A 21,068-nucleotide genomic window follows, 5' to 3' on the forward strand; every position below is an offset into this window, starting at 1 on the left:
CATTCTGACGCTGAGCTGATCCGGACGCAGAGCGGTACAGTCGATGGAAAAGGCATCTCCCGGATTTTACACGGAGACAGGATGGACATCTTAAGTGTAAACGTATTGTTACCGTAACGAATAGTAATATTGTAATTGTAATTGTTGTTATTTGAAATTCAATGTATATTTATTGAAATAAACGAATATGTGCATTGAAATTATGAATTTATTATTGACATAAATTGAATAATAATAAAATAAAAAAATGGCTGCCTCTACTGCTTATGTGTGCGTGAAGCAGGTGTTTACATGTGTGCGTGCACCCATCGGCTTGGATTGACGGTCTTTCGTGCTTCCGTTAAGCTGGCCGTAAACGTTGCGAACTTGTTCGCGCGAACAATTTGACAACCAGGCATTGCCTATGTTAAGGAAAGGAAAGGAAGATATAAGAGGATATCTTCCTTTCCTTTCCTTAACATAGCCAATGCCCGGTTGTCAAATTGTTCGCACGAACAAGTTCGCAACGTTTACGGCCAGCTTTAGACCCGATTGCGGACCGTCACCAAAAATTGACAGATATTGCTGGCTGGGTAGTTCCAGCAAGAGTCCCAGCAATCTGCCATGGAAAAACTTGCTGGTACTACATGACAGCTGCAAAAAATTTGAATTTTTGTCAACCGGGTTGTTTACAAACTGGTGCATTTTACCCCGACATACTGGGTGCATATTGCCCTCATTCATTATTCCCCACATTTTCAACTAAAATATGAGTAAATTTGCATGCTTTCCGAAATTTTCATGAATAGTCTCTGTCGTGATCGCCAGACATTATTTCTTCTATTTTTTATCTTTTTTATTACTTTCGTTTCTTTTTTTATTCTCGCACCACTGTACTCTTTAAAGTCCACCGCAAGTCTGTTCTCTTCAAAGTCAACCACAAGACTGCCGCCCGCAATCGAGCTCGCGCTTTACCAGCTCGCCGACGCCGGTCCCCCTGTCTTCCTCTTATTCGGTCCTTCTCTCTCAATTTCGCCCGTTTTTTGGCTAAGACCCGCGTTTCTCTTCCTATCTCTTTCTCTGACTCGGTGCATCTCTTCCTATTTCGCCCCAACCACTACAGTCTCAAGCACTGATTCTCAATTCACTAAATTTCGTATTCCTCGTGGGTAAATATCGGTTTTTGCACTTAATATTCCTTAGCGGAATGGTAAGTTACATTATAACAAAAACTGTCTGAGCTGAGAATCATTTTGTTTTGCGTTTATTTCGCGTTTCTGTTGATGTAGAGCTATCAAACTCACAGGGTGACCATATTTCAGGTTGATCTTGCAGGGTGACTACTTTTTACGCGTTGAAAACTCGTTTTTCAATGGAAATGGGAAAGGGTGCGTATTGCCTCAGGGGTGCGTATTACCCCAGCCACCCCTACATTTGTTGTTTACATCATTCATACTAGCCAGTTGCTATTCGTGAGTACGATTTAATCTGGCTACTACATGGAACTTCCGCCAATGAAATGGTCGTGTTGTAGGATTATAGTTCCTACCACCAAACTTGACATGGATTCATGCACAATTAAAAAAAACACAATTGAAAATCCCAGCCTGCCAATGCCAGACTAAACTGCTTCTGATGTTGGTTGCAAACAAAATGCATGGTGGTTAGATATATTAACATCTCGAATAAGGGAATGTTCAAAGCAATTAGCAATTAAATACGAAATATTGATCTTTTATTCCGACGAAATCGTTAAAAAGCATTTTAAAGCAATTCTAAAATGTATTCTAATATTTTCCCTGTCTTTTGCGCGTCTAAGTTTTATCTGAAATTATACGTGAACAGCCGGTACTACAACGTACTAGAATGTTAAGAATTGGATTATTGGACATGTTTCATAAACGTTATCAGTTTTGATGTAAATTATAAATAATTAGATGGTTTTGAACATGTATATTGAAGTTTTATTTGAGCATTGTGATTTCCATATATATGTATATTCATGTATTTAAGATCTATGAGCGACAATTTTTATGAAATCAGATTGCACATCTCGTTGTTCTTACGGTTTAGGACATGAGTCAATCCGTTAAAGTTATATAATTTAGTTTTTTTGTACACTGTGCTTTGTTTCCATCCAACTAAGAATACAGTTTTGTAAAACTGTACTTTCATTGTATTTTTTGGTTGCACTAGCTGCATACATAAAACTGGATCGCTGGAAAAATCAAGGGCAGATGTAAGGTGAAGCTGTGGTTCCTGCACCGTACTAAAGTTGACCGCAATTGAAGCGAATGCGGTTTCCGCGGACAAGGAACCAGTCATGGTGATGCCAGTACTTGAAATGTATACAAAAATATTATTAATTGAGTACCATTCTTCGTTAACCAGTATACAGAAGACTAACTTTTGCTCGACTTTTGATTGTGCATTTCGCCCCCACAGGCTCATAGTAACTTGACCGTTAAGGTCGATGGAAATCGCACCAGTCGCCGAAAGACGCAACGTTGCTCCGCTTTGCGAGTGGAACCATTCTTCATTGTCCTGCAATAACGTGGTCGCCTGATAGGCTGGTGTGCGTTCTGATGCTGTGCCGCTCCACACATGTCCCATTAGTTCTCCTTTTCCACTGAAGAAGACTAGTGGCCTCATGACTGTGCCTTGTATAGAAAGCTCCATACCAGCCATTGTTTCCTCCTCTTCGACGTCGTTGGATTCTTCTGCATCGCTGCTGACAAACGATGACAAACCTCCGGCGAACAATCCTAGAGTGAAAATGCTGGTTTTTTCGTCGTTTACATTGAGCGTCAGATCAACAATGCCTCGCTTGAGAACACCTCCACTCATCTCTTGTAGGCTGGAAATCGAAGCATTGAACGTTGGTGGCTCTGAAAACTGTCGACTTAGTGCCGTGGAAAGCCCTTTGGGGACGAGTACATGATAATTATTTAACGTAGGGTCACCCTCGATAACCTTTTGAAGCAATACGGCAAATTCTCTGCACTGCTCAGCAAGCATTCGTAACTTCTGCAACATATATTGCTTCACCTCGAAGGATTTGTCGTTTGATTTCAATAGCTGCATCAAATGCATCAGTTCGAAGTAGTTTGGTTTCATATCTAGTAAAATATCGAAGGCTAAAGCACGAGCGCTAGAGTCGTATGGACGGAAGACTTGAAAGAGAATGGCATCAAAACTTGATTTGAATTCATCGTTCCACAAGTGAACGGAAAACGATTTGAGGCCTTTCATAGCGGCTACGCTTATTGAACGAGGAGCCTCTTGTACAAGCTTGAGAAGCATGTGCGCCGTAACAGGGTTTTTAAGGTTGTGAAGGCCACGAATGTATCTTAGTTTACAACCATCTTTTGTACAACCTTGAATTCTTTCCATTATAAATGTAGTAACTTTGCGTACCAGCTCCGAGTCATAACCATGCGCTTCAACTTGTGCGTACCGTTGGGTAACAGAAGACAGACATTGAATCAAGCTATCGGCCAATTTTACATTTTTTGGTTCATTCTGGGCTAACTGTAGCAGATCTTCAATGATTTTCTTCTGCGGTCGGGTAGCAATGGCGAGTGCCTGCAGATACCGTTCAGCAAGCGATGTATCTTCCTCATTCGAAGCAACCCTGAATTCGGTTTTGGCAGCTTCATGCGAGGCAACTGTTTGGGCTGCCCCAAGGATATCTAATAATTGTCCCTTAAGCGGTTGGGAAGTTTTTGCTTTGAGTATACGCAACAGTTCTTCTACCGTGGCTTGACGTGCTGCTTGAACCAACTCTATCAGTGTTGTCGATGATTTTCCCGTGCCAATGTCGCCGTCTGTTAATGATTTTTGGTACTTTTTGAAAAATGCTACAGTGCTCTCGCATTGATCGCCAGTACATGCCGATCGATAGTTTTGTATCTGCAAGGTATCACTATCCAGATATAAGTCCTTTAGTACCTCTTCAATGCTGGACCCCTGCAAAACAACAGTGTTTCTAGAAATTCCTATCGCCTTCATTTCAATGGTCGAGTCATAATGTGCACCAAAGTTATCAAATGCGTTGAGCACATACTTCGCGAACTCTCGGCTGAGAACCGTCTGAAGGCACCCTTCGGTGGAGACCGTAAAATCGGTGTTACGAGATATTTTGACTTTACTTTGCAACGGATATTCAGTTCGTTGTATGCGATTCGAATTAAACTGGCAGCTTTCTTTTGATTTGTGGTATCGCGTCGACGAACGAGATGTATACGTAACCTTACATAGACCAGACGGATCCTCTTCTAAGTATGTTCCATCCAGTAACTGGAACTGAAACAGCGCTCCAATCGCTTTCTTCGAATTCCTTACCAGAACCGAATCTGATTCAGTAAAATACACAGCGTTTATGCGCCCCAGCTGCCACCAAGCATAGAAAGGGGTTTCTATGCCTTCCACTGACCCAGGTTTTGTATCAGGTAGACTGGACACTGCTGGATTTTTAACCTAAATAGAATAAATAGATATAACAATAGATGTACCATGAATATAGATTAAATAGATACAACGTTAAAAACGGAAATAATTAGATTCCTGTACACTATTTGCAGGCGATAATGCCCTTATTAGACGAGGATTTTATCTGTTATCTTTGCCCAGACTTTTACTGTCAAAGTAGGCTTTAACAGAGCATTTGACATAAAAATGATGCCCGCTCGTGTAATAACGCCAAGTTCCACAAAATGGGTTTTGCTTCATTTTCATTTATTGATCATTTTCATGTGTGAATTTATAGCGTATTGTTCATCCTAGAGTAATGAACAAAATCTGTTCTTCTTCTTCTTCTTCTTCTTCTTCTTCTTCTTCTTCTTCTTCTTCTTCTTCTTCTTCTTCTTCTTCTTCCTCTTCTTCGACGAGGATTTACTCCATACGGCTATTGAATCCAGCTTCCTGAGCCTTCGCAAGCTAATCTGGAGACATAACATAGACCTCTACTATTGGTTAAGGACCGCGTACTAAGGCCATATGTCCTGATTTTCTGTGGTTATTCTGATTTTCTGTAGGCGTCTACCTCCCCTTTCCCAAATTGTGTGCTGCAAAGAGCAGTTCTTTGGTGATTTTAGGATACTTTTTGAAGTGTTATACTTTTTAATGATGTCTGAATCTGTTAGTTTGCTAATGTAAGTCTAATTTTATATGTTTTGAAATCTTTTTCCATCGTAATGATGGATAAATGATGACGTTTCGTTCCAACAAAGTAGTGTGACGCATATTTCAATAAAAACTTCAATAATATAATAAATCGAATTATCCGAGTGCTTCTAACGATGCCCAATAGTCTTCTGCATCGATAATAACAAATATCAAGTGTCGAAACTAACTTACACACCACTTTAGCTAACAAAAATACGATGAAATATAACTGTCCGACTTTGCGATTGGCCGTCAAAATTCTGACTTTTCCCACTCTATTGTTTATTGCGCCGTTTGGGTACGATTTTTTTCGCCGTTCTTTTTGCACGTACTTCGTAGGAAGGTGCACCAAGAAGATGCAATGAACAAAAATCATTGTTATCAATTCTAAGTACTCTAAAATCGACCACAAAGTCGGACGCATGCTCATTTTTTGAGCGTCCGGATTAACTTTGGGCCCAGTGTATTTCCTTCCGTTTGTCAGATCGCACGAAACTCGTGATCCGCTTGATTACTCAAGCAGCACGAGATGTACGGCGGCTATGATTTATCTGACTTGAGCTCCAGCTCGGCGTCATCATGCGGCCGTGCCTTAAGATAACCTTACTTTTCGCTAACTATTTCAGGTACCCCGTGCACTGCTAACGATCCGCTCTGATGGACTGCCGAACTGGAACTCCAAAATCTGTTCCAAATATCAGAGCAAAAAGTAAACAAATCGCCACTTTCACATAAAAATTCTAATCGAAACAAAATCGGAACCGGTCGTGCCCGATTCCGATTTTGAGGAAGGAATGTATCTGTCAAACGCGTTTGGCAGAAAACTTCTGGGAAAATATTACAGATAAAGTCCTCGTCTAATAAGGGTAAAAAGGACCATTAAACTTCACATCCGTACCTGAATCATCAATAACCTTGAGTCTTGAGTACCCCAAACAGCACCAACAGTTATAACAGCTTGGAAGTGATATCCAACTTGCTTGGAGTCATTGTTAGCGGCCCCTACTTGCAATTTGTTGGATAAGCTAAATTGTTGTTCAGTCCCGACTTGGAATGTTTCGTCGAATGCTAGTTTTTACAAAACCGAAGAAAAAAAAAGAATATTAGAAGAATAAAACTAACTGTATACAACTTTTGTTTGTTCTGTAAATACCATTTCTACATGTTAAAGTAACATCATTTTGCTACATTACAATATGCGTTAATTATAACGTCTTATCCTGATTATTACACATAACATGGTATAGTGTTAATCCAACTATCTAGCGCACAAAACGCAAAATTATATAATACTTTTGCATTTACTAAGTAAATAGTAAATTTTACTTGGAACAATACATAAATAAATAATACAAGTCCAGAAAAAGCAAGTCCTGGTGTGTCTTCACCAGGTGTGAAAAAATACGCAGACTGTATTTATTATCTGGGACCATTACTCACCTGGAGCTAGAGACCGCAACTCTGCAATTGGAAAGATATGTCAATAAAGTGAGTACCAAAAACAAATATTTTTGCAGAAAATATGATTCAGTAATCAAAACATTGAGGAATTTCAGAAAATACTGAAAAATATAACAACAGTCAATTCAAATTCTAATTTATTCAACCTAAATTATCATGAAACAACAGTTTTGAATTATTAGATTTCACTAGAATTTGAGGGAGGGTAATTCTAAATGCTTCTTCAAATATCTTCAACTATAATACTTTCCTCACCACTAACATGTATTCTGCTGATTTATACACAGGAAAAACAACACGAAAATACTCGTAGAAAATATTTCACAAATTTTTAAAATTAGGACGTATTTCAAATCGCAAGTACGGAAACATCCAAACAAAATGTAGATACACTTGGCACAAAGTTAATCCGGAATTGGTTCTTCCACCCCTATCCCGAATTGTGTACTGCAAAGAGCAGTTCTTTGGTGATTTTAGGATACTTTTTGAAGTGTTATACTTTTTAATGATGTCTGAATCTGTTAGTTTGCTAATGTGAGTCTAATTTAATATGTTTTGAAATCTTTTTCCATCGTTACGATGGATAAATGATGACTTTTCGTTCCAACAAAGTAGTGTGACGCATATTTCAATAAAAACTTCAATAATATAATAAACCGAATCATCCGAGTGCTTCTAACGATGCCCAAGAGTCGTCTGCATCGATAATAACAAATATCAAGTGTCGAAACTAACTTACACACCACTTTAGCTAACAAAAATACGATGAAATATAACTGTCCGACTTGCGATTGGCCGTCAAAATTCTGACTTTTCTCACTCTATTGTTTATTGCGCCGCTTGGGTACGATTTTTTTCACCGTTTTTTTTTGCACGTACTTCGTAGGAAGATGCACCAAGAAGATGCAATGAACAAAAATCATTGTTATCAATTCTAAGTACTCTAAAATCGACCACAAAGTCGGACGCATGCTCATTTTTTGAGCGTCCGGATTAACTTTGGGCCCAGTATACATATGGAACGATAGTTAAAGATGTGAAGATTATTAGATTTAGAATAAATGTCATTGTGTCGAGATAGCTTAACAATCAGCCCTTCAGGAAAGGAAGACTTTGCTTCTTTCTTACGATCTATGCACTTTCCTTCACATACGCATACCAGCATGGCAACTATCCTTATCAGTAAATACAACAAATCGACACAGCTTGCATCCGAGTTTCTCTTTCCCCCAAACACCGACAAGCCGGCGTCCACGTAAAACCAAGTTCACTGTGCAAGGTTATCACCAGCAGCATGCTCTGATGTCTTTGGCCGTCTGCTTATGGCAGCTACTTGCTTGGGAACACTGATTTTTCGTGTTAAACTCACCAAATAAAGATAGCAGACCAAATAGCAGTAACCACATCTTCACAACGTTAGTTTTCCAAGTTTCCGGTTGCTTGGAAATAACTAAACAGATTGAATAATATTGTAACTAAAAACACGAACCAACAAATAAAAAATACGCCACGATGGGCTGATGCTAACTAGCCTGTTGACTTCTTCGAGCTGCATAAGCTTACTAAGTTGGAGGAGGCTGGCATTTCATTTAATGTTGTTTTTCTACGTCGGACCGGATCACGAACACATTCGCATGGCATGCACCAACACTTCCATTCCGTGTACGGACGCGTACCGGGTACGTATGAATACATCTACAAAGGCATCTGTAAGAGCCCCGCTACACGAGCCGCAAACTCAAAAAGTTCGCGGCGAAAAGAGGGGAAAAACCGAGAAGTTTACGTCAAAAACTTTTCAGCTCCGTGAGCCGAAAACTGCACCCGCGAAGTTTTTTCAGCTACCGCAAACTCAAATGCGCGAGAAGAAGAAGATGAAGAATAAATAGATGTAAACATAACAAATCTCAAAAACAAAATAAACGGACATACGGTGATAAATTTACGTGCTACGGTGATATTTTATCATTGGCTGGCGGGAGTCATGACTGGCAACAGCATTGGTACCGCAGAACGCGGCTACACGAACCGCGAAGATTTTGCGGGTCGTGTAGCGGGGCCCTAACAGATTGTGTGTGCGACAGAAATCTTTGAATGAAATAGCTCTTTTAGCTCTCTGTACGATACACGCTTTCCAGACTGCACCGTCGCGTAACGCGACGTCGCCTGGTAGGCGCTGAACTTCATGCAAAAAAAATCTAGCGCGATTATTATTATTATTACACCTTTTACCACTGTTTAGCGCGATGGCCAAGGCGCTTAGTGACACCGTCCAAAACATTAATACGATCGCCGGAGATATTAAGACAGCGCGAGCGCCGTTTAGCAACTCCATGTTGTTTTTGAAAAGGCGACCTTAATGAAAATAAATTTTAAAACTCTTTATGGAAATTAATATTTTCATTTACAATTTTCAGAAAGAATTTCCCGAGACATTTTAAAGAACTTTCCCGCTAAACAAAAAAGTATTCTAAAATATTGATACGTAACGGAAAATTCAAACCACGATATGAAGCATCCACCTCTACAATCGACTCTTTGAACAAAAGCGCTCACAAAAGGCTCGGAAAAATGACTGCCGCTAAAAGGTGCGGCGAACGGTCTAATAGGTGCGGTCAACGCGCAAAGGGTGCTCCCATTATCTTAGAAGGGTCTGTCATCTTCTTAATGCTTTGAATGGAGTTGCTAAACGGCGCTCGCGCTGTCTTAATAGCTCCGGCGATCGTATTAATGTTTTGGACGGTGTCACTAAGCGCCTTGGCCATCGCGCTAAACAGTGGTAAAATGTGTATTATTTTTATATTTAACGTGCAATTTTCGAATTGTTTCTGTCAAAATTTGTTTAATTGGGAATCAATACAGGAAGCCAATAGATGTTTGTGATTAAGCTTAATAAAGTCGTACATTTAATGGCTATGGAATATTATTTTCAGCATAGCCGCATATATTTGTTATTGAATTTCTAATTTGTATACTAAGATAGGGATTCTAGTCTAGCATGTGTATATTCTAGCAGCTCTGTATGGCCATGAATTGTGAAAGATGGACGTTATCCCACAATCAACATATTTTATTCGAGCTGCACACGATTCTCATGATTTATGCGTTATTTTACCGTCGACTTTGGTTACCTGATCTTCGCGGTTGTCATGAAGAAAAAAAATAATAACGGCCACATATAATACGATCGTATAGTAACAATCCCGGTTGACTGAAATTGACATTGTTGCTGGTATTATGTAGTTCCAGCAAGAGTCCCAGCAATCTGCCATGGAAAAACTTGCTGGTACTACATGACAGCTGCAAAAAAATTGAATTTTTGTCAACCGGGATGTTTTGAAACGTCGTTATAGCGAGTTAAAATGCACTTGTTTCCATTTCAGCAGGAACTTGAAACTCTGTAATCGGAGATTTATAAAGGGGGCTCTGTTCTTGATATTTCGTGTGTTGTTCTCTTTCCTTTTCGAACTTAGCAAACTTTCTTTGATCGTCGTACATAAGCTTGACTCTACAGCATATAAGAAAGAGAAGCCCCCCTACAATAACGGATGTCGCTATAGTTAGACCAGCTGTCAAAAGATTTACCGATTTGCATTCAAAGTCTTGCACTTTCAAAAATGTTTGATGATTTGCGCCAAGTTCATAGGAAAACTTGTAGTCGCATACGTCTTCCTGGTTACTGAACCTCAAAGTGCAATTGTAGGATACTGTAATTAGAAGAAAAGATATATTCAATATTAGTCTGCCATCAAAACTTATTTCAATAGAACGTACCATTTTCGGGAGGAATAAAATCTAGCCGATATAGTCCAATTTTTTCTCGGCAAGTTTCATCCAAATCATTGCAAGGGAGATCGTTCTTGCGATTTACAGCACAACGCACGCATTCTTCATAGGATGAACAGAGAGTAGACTGTTCACCATGTTTTGTTTCGCAAAATGGTCCAAAAAATGTTTCATTGCAAGTACAACGACCGCAAATGCATTCCCCGTGGCCAGAACAACTTTCTTCATTCAAAGGACTTTTGCAACTACTGGTGTCAGTTGAACAATCACAATTATCGCCAGTCCATGAGTCATAGCAGATGCATGATCCACAAGAACATACACCATGATCTGCTCCGCCGCAAATTTTACCATCGGTTCTATAACAATACGAACAAAGTTGTGTTATATTTTGTACTTCACCCCAACGATCTTTTCGGGCTAAATTAAAATTACGAGTGGTTGAATAAAATTTAGTTTTTTAATAAATGAAAGAATGAATTATACATACCTTGTACACTCGTTACATTCGCAATGTTCACCTTCATAGCCAGGGTTGCAGAAGCATTGTCCACAAACACATTCTCCGTGATCAGAACAAATTGGACCGTTGCTTAATTCATCGCCATCACTTGGTGCAACGCACTGGTCAAAAAGTTCTTTACGATTTTGAGAATTTTGCAAATTACACTCACATGTCTTTCCGATCCTAGAGAAGGAAAATAGATGTCAGTAAATGATTATGTGCAACTTCAATGGCTAAGGATATATAAATAAAAAATTTTATAAAAAATAATAAAATAAAAAGTAAAAATTAATGTCGTAAAAGTATATGTTAAATTTGTGTCATAAAATAAATTGATTTTTTCACTTGATCATACCATCCAGTGTAGCATTGGCATAGTCCGCATACATAGTCACCGTTAAAGTTACAAAGCTCACTTAATTCGAGGGGCATTTTGTTCACTTCGCAATCACATGTATTTCGAAGATCAATTTCAAGTTCCACGGCTTCGTTACTGATTAGAGTTTCCTCAATACGGACCGTCAGGTTCTGCAAACATAAACATTAGATTTTTAGTCTGTATTTTTAAGCTGAATGGAAGGTAAACCTACGTTGAATGCGGGATCCTTAGGGTAATCTAGGAGCCGTAATTCGACATGAAATTCAAATGTTTTACCAATTTCAATGTTATCACATCGATTAATTGGTTGTGGTTCCTTATACAAACCACCACAATCCGTTGAATATCGAAGTTGTAGATAATCGGGAGAGTTGTCCGTAAATTCGACTCGTTTTACAAATTCACGATATCCATCGTTGACCAGCTGAAGAATGTTTGACGAGTCATTTTGAAGGAGTCCAACACTGGTAAATTCGGGCATGAGCTCGCTCAATCGTTTGTAGTAGATCTGCTCTGCTTCTGTCACGGCAAAAATTACCGCCGTCTTAGAACGTAGCAAGACGCGCCAGATTTGCTCCGGTGATGGATAATCATACTTTAGCGCATCGACAATGTTGCCGGCATCGTCAAGATGACATTGCTTATCGTTTTGCTCCACGATTCCAGCAAGCAAGCCATCGCCAGCCATGTGCATAAAACCATCTGTAGCTACAAGTACTATCTTTCGTGTATTGAATCCCCATCCGATTTGTTTGTCGCAAACCAGCACTTGCATCAGTGCGTCGAGGCCAGCTTCCAGGTTATCTACGTTTCCAGTGATATTGCTCGCTTTAACCTGCGCTATAAAACCGTCAATATCGCGCGTTATTTTCAACCGGTGCCGAAATTCATAGGTGGGTTCACACTGATCATTTTCTGAATAGCATGGATTTTCCAAGCGATGAGGTTCTGATTGAATAAACGGAATGGCTGGTTTATCAGCAAAACTTCCATATCCTAGACGATAATTAGCGGTCAGATTTGCCAAAGCCAAAATTAGTTGATTGCCCATGCTCTCTAGTGTAACTTTGTCGTCTCGCATCGACCACGTAAGATCCATTAGATAATACATATCAAGCGGATAGTTGTTTGCCGGTTTGTAATTGAATGAAATCGTTACTGGTGCCACTGTGAAAAGAGCAAAAGTTAAGATTAAGTAGTATCTTATATAACTTCTCCCACGTAACACTCACATACATTTGCCCAAGCGCAGTTTAATTTTCTGTGGACTTATCTGTACTGCTTCTAACTTTTGAGCATCGAAATCGCGATGTGGCTCACTGTTGACGGTTTTCTTGAAAAAATACTTGTCATTTGTCTCGATCTTAGAAGCATTGCAGTTCGATTCAAGAAGATCTTTTTTAGGCATGCAACGTGATTTACGCATCTCGTATAGCTAAAATATAGAAAAGGTTTTAGGTTTTAAGCATCTGTTATTTACTTTCATAAAGAAAAGTTAAGACCTCGAAGCTTAAAAATGTATTTGACCCCAAGGAAATCATTCTCAACTTTTCCGTTTATTCAATCACGGTATTAATTAAGAATTGATTTCTTTCGCTAAAGGTCAAATTTTCTCCCACCAGCATTTATTCTTTCAATGCTGAGTCTGGACATATAACTTGAATGATTTTCGTGATAGTTTTGTTAAAAAAGGGTTCATATAATACGAAACGGATTTAAAATGTAATGAAAAAATGTTTTGTATTAATGTAATGTATTATATATTAAAATTCTTCGAAGGTTCATTGGTAGAATTGGTAAAGTGCATCTATATTTTTATATGATGCGTTGGGCTAGAATGCCTTTGGACATTGGACTAGGGCAAGAGCTTAAAGATCATTCTCATTGATGTAATCCAGGGGTCGGCAAAGTCTGACCCGTTAACCAAATCCGGCCTTCCAGCACATTTCATCCAGCCAGCTGGAGATTGTGAGTAGAACTAATAAGAAAAAACAAAGATTTGTTTACCAGAAAAAACAAAATCGCAACCATGTCATCAACATTGGTATGGAAACAAATGTGAAATCTCCAGGAAATCTACTAATTTGGTTTTAAAAGAAAATTTATGTAATCTCTTAAAATTTACTTCTTACAGCAAATAATTTTCAAAATGACAAAATACAGCAATCTGATACTATTTGTAAGTGGTTCTACGAATATACGGAGATATATTGCAAAAACAGGGTCTTGTAATGGCAATATCATGTACAGTTGATTTCCGACTTACGCGGATAATGGGGACCAGAGAAATCCGCGTATCTCGAATTTCCGCGTATCTCGAATATTGCTTGGCACATAGCTTATACACTGCGTCCCAAAATGATAGCCTCACCCAGTTTTTTCACTCATATGCTATTTTAAATGATCGCAAGGTAAAATAAACGACAGAAACATATTCCTTAATCTAAAAGAAATGTGTTTCACTTCTAATTTATCAGAAAAAAAATTTAATTATAACATTTTGGTCAAAAATTTAAAAAATGGAGTGTCCCATAATGATAGCCTCACTTCAAAAATCATTCAAATTAACAAAGCAACCCAGTTCCTAGCCACGTTATCCGTTGCCAAAAGTAATTTTTAAGTTCTCTTACTTTAATTTGTAATTTAATTTTAACATTGGAAGCAGAAAACAACTCTAGGAACGAGAAAAAAGTCAAATTGATGCTTATCGCTTTAATGGCAAGTTAAATCATGAGATTGGTGTGCTAATAAATAGATTCACAAACGTCATTAACGATTATGTAAAAGATTCCAGTTAATATGAGCTTCAGAAGTCTCCTGGTCGTCTTCAAAATCTTTCCTCGCGTGATAATCGGAGGATTTTTTAAGTTGCTTTCAGTTCAACCAAAGGTTGCCATAGGACAAAAAACGATTTCTGGTTGAATGTGCACAAAAATGCTGTGTTGCGAGCTTTGAATTCATGTTCTGATATTGTAAGAGAGTACATGAAGAAAGTTTCTGTCCTCAAACTTCACCAAAAAGTCGATAGATTGGAGTTTGCTATAGCACATATGACATGGAAGAATGAGTGAAGAAACGTAAGTTGTCACTTTGTAGTCTTGTTCAAATTTTAAATTGATAATTCATGTTAGGTGGATTATATTGATGAAAAAAAGCTAAATATTGATGGATCGGATGGTTACATCCATTACTGGCGAGATTTAAGACGATAGCACGATTTTTCTATCGTCGCAATTTTGAAGGTGATTCGGTCATGATTTGGGCTGCGTTCAGCGGTCATAGTAGAAGTGAATTGGATCTTGTACCAACACGTATGAACAGCGATATGTTTATCGACATCCTGGCGAATCATTTGAAGCCTTATCTGGAAAATCACAACACTCAACAGCTCATTTTTAAGCAAGAAAATGCTGCCGTGCACACAAGCAAGACAACAAGAACTCACCATGCATGATCGAGTATCGAAACAATGTCTTAGCCAGCCGTTTCCCCAGACCTTAAAACAATAGAAAATGTTTGTGGAAGGCTAGTTCAAGAGATTTATGAAGATGGGAGACTATACGAGACCATATAGGAGCTTAAACTTGCTATCCGAACTGCTTGGCGTTCCTTATCAGTAAATACGTAAGAAAAATTATCGGAGAGCATGCCATCACGAATTTTTCAAGCAATAAATCGTAATGGGGGACCCACTGATTATTATATCATGACTTTTGAATCCATTTATGCTATTTTTGTTGATAATTTAATCAAAATCCTAAGTGAGGCTATCATTTTGGGACACCACAGATTTTAGTTTTTTGGACCGAAAGGGATTGTTCATTCGTTTTTTTCAACAATATTTATGCAAAGTAGTCAGTGTATACTTACAAATATTTGTGTATTTTTTGAAAAAAATTATATGCTCGGTATTCGCCCTGCACAGAAAAAACTAGGTGAGGCTATCATTTTGGGACGCAGTCTACTAGGAGTTAAGAGATCGAGCTCTTGTGTACATGTATCATAGAATATTCAAAATTTTACATTGTCCTTTAATATGAATGCAATGCAAGCGTATCCAAACAACATAAATTGCAATAAACGAAATAAAAAGCGTAAGTTATGCAAATGTGTATTGTACATCTCAGGAATTTAAATCGATGTAATAAACCCAATCTACTGTCAAATTTTGCAAACCGCGTATGTCGAGTACCGCGTATGTCGGATATCTACTGTATGTCCAATTTTAATTACCCTATTATACACCGTTTTACAGCTCAGGTAAGCATCGTTCAACTGCTTCTATATCACCGTTCAACCGCAAGTAAACATTTGACGTCCAAGAAAAATACTGTTGCCTATCTGTGCATGGTCCAAACGTAAATGAATAAAGTTCAAACGCAACGAAACATCTGATGCATCCCAGCGGATACGTTTATATGATAAAGGTTTAACTTCGTTTTGTTGATTTCATTTGCAAAGACCATTAGAATAAAAATAAATATAATTTATAACTAATTTACATTTGTATAACTCAGTGACATTAAAATTTTATGATAATCTGCATTCGGCGTAAAAAATTCTTGATCTTCGTAAGAAGTCGTATAACAGTTGTTGTAAGTTTTCGTGGATTTCGGGATGGCATTTCTTCATTATTTTCGTCTACCATGTTCATCAATAACTCACTTGAACGATTAAAAAAGTTCTTTGTGCTCCGCAGCTAATTATTTACCATAAGATTTCCCACTCAATGATTGTTTTCCAACGAATCATTCAATGATTGTTTTATAAAAACCGATAATAGGACGAATCTGGGCAATATTCCGGGGGGTGCATTGACATCGTAGGCATCAAATGTTTCGTTGCGATTGAACTTTATTCATTTACGTTTGGATCAAGATGATTAAATACTGAATAGGAGACTTTTTAGGAGATATTTTTTAGAAAATGGCGACCGTGGCTTTTGACAGCATGGTGATAAACAGCATAGAATGTAAACAACTATGCAAGTAAGCAGAAGGTACGTGAGGTAAAACTTCGACACATTTGGTCGAAAAATCGGTGACCCACTACAGCCGACGGCTTCTTAAACATTTGCCATGCGAACAAAATGAAAGCAATTGAAGAATCGGTTTGTTTGGTTCTCAAGCGTTGTTTGTTTATCTTCTAAGGACGATTCCCGCCAAATTTGAGTATCAGCATACTGTCAAAAGCTATTTTTCGATTTTTTGCAGTCTAGACGTCAAAATGCTCTAGATTCCGCTACCTTATATAGTGTGTATTTATCTTGGTTTGGATCATGCACAGATAGGCAACAGTATTTCAGTTGGACGTCAAATGTTTACTTGCGGTTGAACGGTGAAACAGAAGCAGTTCAACGATGCTTACCTGGGCTCGAAAACGGTGTAAAAGTAAGGCTATAATGGCATTGTCAAACTGACAAGGGACTGTCAAATTTGGACACTCAGTTTGACAAAATAGTATCTCTTGGTAGTGTGATAAGCCAGGACATCTGAGAGTGGGAGTTAATGTCATTCACTTTCGGTTCATACTGGTTTCAGCAGTTCGGAACTAAAATACTGAAAGATTATAAATTTTGTAATAGAAACACGAATCACCTTCAAATCATGTTAAACGCGTCACAGACAGGAAATTCCACACAAAGACAGCTCAGTGATATGAGCATGCTCGTTGCACTCGAACGTCATTCTCGTACGACAGTCCAGTGACTTCATCATGTCGCCATTGGTGACTAGTGTTAACGCAGTAAGGAAGAGTATTAAAAGTTCTATACCGGTAGCTTTTGTCATAGTGGTGTGTTGTGTATTAGTTAGATTTTTAACAAACTATTATTGCATAATTTGAGAAGATAGTAATGATAAATAAATACTATATTACCTCATCAGTGCACCACGCACATCCGATATCAGCATCGAGGCAATCGATACAATTTTTTTGGAAAAAACACTTGGATTGCACCAAAAAGCTTCCCGCTGAAACAAAAAAAAACAAATTCCATACATTACCTTTCAGTACATAAAAATTACTTACAAACGATAAAAGAAAGGCCATCGATGCGTCAATTGTTCAAAACTGACTAAATTTTGCCGGGAACCACTGAGTCTTACTTTGTGAATACACCGCATCTAATAGAATAACTGATACAAGGAGCGATATCAGACTGACGGAAGCCATAGTTGGACACAAACTGAACCATCATCGGATAAGCATTTTTAACTTTCAGAAAGTACAACCACAAGCCTGATAATGTGTATGGGTACCATTTGCCATCACGTTGTAAATTGAAACTGCCAGTTTAGTTAAGATAACTGGCGGCTAGTGCATCTACAGCCTCGTGTGAATCACACTTTAAAGATAAAAATAGGAACTGATAAGATAAGCGACGTTCACGGAAAACAAACAGAAAATAAACAGCACGTCCACACAATTATGTCAGCACATGTTGTTGGACTACACAGTTATTCTTCAACCTATGGTAACACGAACACTGCTTGCTCTCGGATAAAACTCCTGCCTGGTAGTTGATGCAGAATGTTTTGTTTTTATTAGCAATTTGTTTTGTCTACGTCGGCGGTTTGTTAAACATGCTTCAAAAACACATTGTCCACAGTTGACGAAGTTGCTCTTCGTCAAGCAATATGCAATTCGCGTGTTTGCTTCCCTTTTCTTTTTTTCCTCATTCGCCTATGTTTACAAAACTGCATGGTACCATCACACCAACGAGGTGTTATCGGAGCGTAAGGTGGTTAGTAAATGTTGGTTATAAGAAATAACTAAAATTTTCTCTAAAATGCTAGCTTTTCGGAAACTTCAATTAATAGTTTATTAATTGCATTAAAGATCACACGAATATTGGTGTTATATATGTTATGTCCCTAATATCATATTTCGAATTGCAGTACACCTTATAGAGTTCGTCGTTACAACCGCTGTGTCGATCATACTGTAGGGATCGAGTATAGGGTAAAAGAAAGATAAGGAATAGTTAAAGTAAAAAGAAAGAAGAGCGTAACCAAGATAAATACACACTATATAAGGTAGCGGAATCTAGAGCATTTTGACGTCTAGACAAAAAATCGAAAAATAGTTTTTGACAGTATGCTGATACTCAAATTTGGCGGGAATCGTCCTTAGAAGATAAACAAATAACAACGCTTGAGAACCAAACAAACCGATTCTTCAATTGCTTTCATTTTGTTCGCATGGCAAATGTTTAAGAAGCCGTCGGCTGTAGTGGGTCACCGATTTTTCCATGGTCTAATGTAATACTCTGGTCAAATACTTTAGAGCATTTTGACAAATCGTCGAAAGAAAAATACAAGAAACCTTTGACAGTCCGGTTGATGTTGTTTGCTTTTAGAACGACCGTTGTGTTGTGGAGTGCTATTGCGGTTGTGGTAATTGTGTCTGTTTTAAGTAAAATTTTGCGTAATTTGAGCGCACACGAAGGCAGATTTGCAAGGATGCTGCTCACTGCCACGGTTATTTGGCCGTCGGCGATCGGGAGTACTACGTCCGGAAGATGCTGTCTCGGTTTCTTAGGCTACTGAAGATGACCAAAGATCCCGCGTTGCATATTGCTATTGGTCAGGTGTTTGCGTACACGTTGAAGGGTCTTCCGAAGTGCGAAACGGTCAACGGAACAGTAGGCAATGTGGACGACGAAACGCTGTCTTCCCGGTTGACAGAAATTGACATTGTTGCTGGTACTATGTAGTTCCAGCAAGAGTCCCAGCAATCTGCCATGGAAAAACTTGCTGGTACTACATGACAGCTGCAAAAAATTTGAATTTTTGTCAACCGGGTTGCTTCTTAATCAAGCTAGTGAAGGAATTGTCGTCAGTGCTCGTCGTTTTCCCTTTGTTTATAAACAATATTTGACATTTGAGTTTAATCAATATGGTGGACATGAAATCCCCTATTCCGTAACCGTAGTCATTAACTGTGGATTTTTCGACCAAATGTGTCGAAGTTTTACCTCACGTACCTTCTGCTTACTTGCATAGTTGTTTACATTCTATGCTGTTTATCACCATGCTGTCAAAAGCCACGGTCGCCATTTTCTAAAAAATATCTCCTAGAAAGTCACCTATTCAGTATTTAATCATCTTGAACGTAACGGAATGATAGTATGGCCAACGGCATGCATATAGGCCCTTCCAGACGATGGCAATCTTTTCGTCAATCTTTCGCACACATTCAAACATGGTTGTCAGCCATGTGCAAAAATTGCGGATTCTGTCCATACGATGGCAATCAACGTTCATCAATGTTACCAACAATGTTTAAGGTTTCTAAACATTTTTCATGGCATATAGTTATCTTGGCAAAATATGTATCAATAGAAAGTAACAACATATGGTAACTAGTTAACATCACAAAAGTGAATTTAATTAGTGGCATGATAGAAAAACTGAACCAACACTTGCCCACATGAAACTGACTCGTTCTAATTAATAATTTACTTAAGGTTCGTACAGGATATAGCTTAGCTTCGTTACCTTGTTGAATGCCAAACGGAACGCTGTCAACATTGTTCGACATTGCTTTCTAGCTTATCCATCGACCCATGGATAGCTCGTCAATTTGTTCGGCAATGTTGCTTGGCACACACATACAGTCAACGAAATCATGTACGAATACGGTAAACGTCAACATTGCCGAGAAACATTGCTGTCGTCTGGATGAACCTTATCTCGGGGTCCACACTACAGCGCGACGTCCCGTCACGAAACGCGACGTCGCCTGACAGGCGGCTGAACTCCATACCCGGGGCCACACTACAGAGCGACGTCGTCTGACAGGAGCTGAACTCCTCCTTTTATATGGAGTTCAGCTCCTGTCAGGCGACGTCGCGCTGTAGTGTGGACCCCGAGTGATACAAAAAAATGTCGCACAAATCGCGCTAGACGATGCTAGTGTAGAAACAGCGAAAAACGCAACGTCCCGCTAGCTCTTGTCAAATGGCAATTCGAAACGTAAACAAACCGCCAGCTGGTCAAATCGTTACCAAACCGAAACACAAACGCGTACGAAACGAGCAATATGCGGCCACCCTAAACACAAATCTACATAAAATGTAAAATTCATACAAACTACTTCTTCCTTCTATCGATACTGTTGCAGCTCCGCATTGAACTGTTTCACCGAGGCTGTTTACAAACCAAAACAAACGCACACGAATTTGAAGTTTATCAGAATGAAGCGGCATGAGTTGACATCCACACACAAGGTGTTGAGAATATGGCTGTGTGTGTGAGTAAGTCCGCTAAAGAGTTGACATCGAAACCGAAAATGTTGAGATCAATGGCAAAAGCTATGAGTTCTATCGTAAAACGCTGTATCCACGAAACATCGGATTTTTCGTTGTACTACTTATTTCTAACCTTCACAAATGAAATTCAGTTATGAAACTCCGTTTTAATTGATATTTTTTCCAAAGTTTTTTCGGGTGCCGAAACGTAAACAAACTGCTCTTCAACAAGTAAGAGATGACGGAGAAATATATACCTTCTACGGTGGGGCAAAATAAAGTCGTTGTCTGTTTAAGTTTGTTTTCTCAGTGATTTTCAAATGTAGAAGCGGCAAACTCACTCAGGGTGCATAAAATACGTAGCTAAACAAATATCATGCATTACTACCTCAAAATTCAACAAAAAATTTAGCCGAGTTTGCGCCCCAATGTGATACATATTTCCACATACTCCCCTACCTCTGTCGCGCTTGGCTTGCGCGATTGTTCTGCCGAAACTGGGCTACTTTTGAAATGGGACGTCGCGCTGTAGTGTGGACCCC

The 21,068-nt window shown here is 38.8% G+C and overlaps 2 protein-coding genes across 2 annotated transcripts; both read right to left on the reverse strand.

Moving 5' to 3' along the window:
- Nucleotides 1–1,934: 1,934 nt before the first annotated feature.
- LOC131293660 (microsomal triacylglycerol transfer protein) lies at nucleotides 1,935–8,012 on the reverse strand. Its single transcript, XM_058321736.1, has 5 exons — nucleotides 7,976–8,012; nucleotides 6,586–6,606; nucleotides 6,044–6,213; nucleotides 2,387–4,458; nucleotides 1,935–2,317 (listed from the first exon to the last, which is right to left on the reverse strand). The coding sequence occupies exons 1-5, from the start codon at nucleotides 8,010–8,012 to the stop codon at nucleotides 2,011–2,013; spliced, it is 2,607 nt and encodes an 868-aa protein (XP_058177719.1). The 3' UTR covers nucleotides 1,935–2,010.
- Nucleotides 8,013–9,940: 1,928 nt separating this feature from the next.
- Nucleotides 9,941–17,239, reverse strand: LOC131281482 (integrin beta-nu). The gene is made up of 7 exons (XM_058310820.1): nucleotides 17,151–17,239; nucleotides 12,510–12,708; nucleotides 11,485–12,440; nucleotides 11,250–11,422; nucleotides 10,880–11,077; nucleotides 10,378–10,748; nucleotides 9,941–10,310 (listed from the first exon to the last, which is right to left on the reverse strand). Exons 2-7 carry the CDS (start codon nucleotides 12,697–12,699, stop codon nucleotides 9,961–9,963), a joined length of 2,238 nt encoding a protein of 745 aa, XP_058166803.1. The 5' UTR covers nucleotides 12,700–12,708; nucleotides 17,151–17,239; the 3' UTR covers nucleotides 9,941–9,960.
- Nucleotides 17,240–21,068: the final 3,829 nt, after the last annotated feature.

Source organism: Anopheles ziemanni, chromosome 2 (assembly GCF_943734765.1).
Source record: "Anopheles ziemanni chromosome 2, idAnoZiCoDA_A2_x.2, whole genome shotgun sequence".
NCBI lineage: Eukaryota > Metazoa > Arthropoda > Insecta > Diptera > Culicidae > Anopheles > Anopheles ziemanni.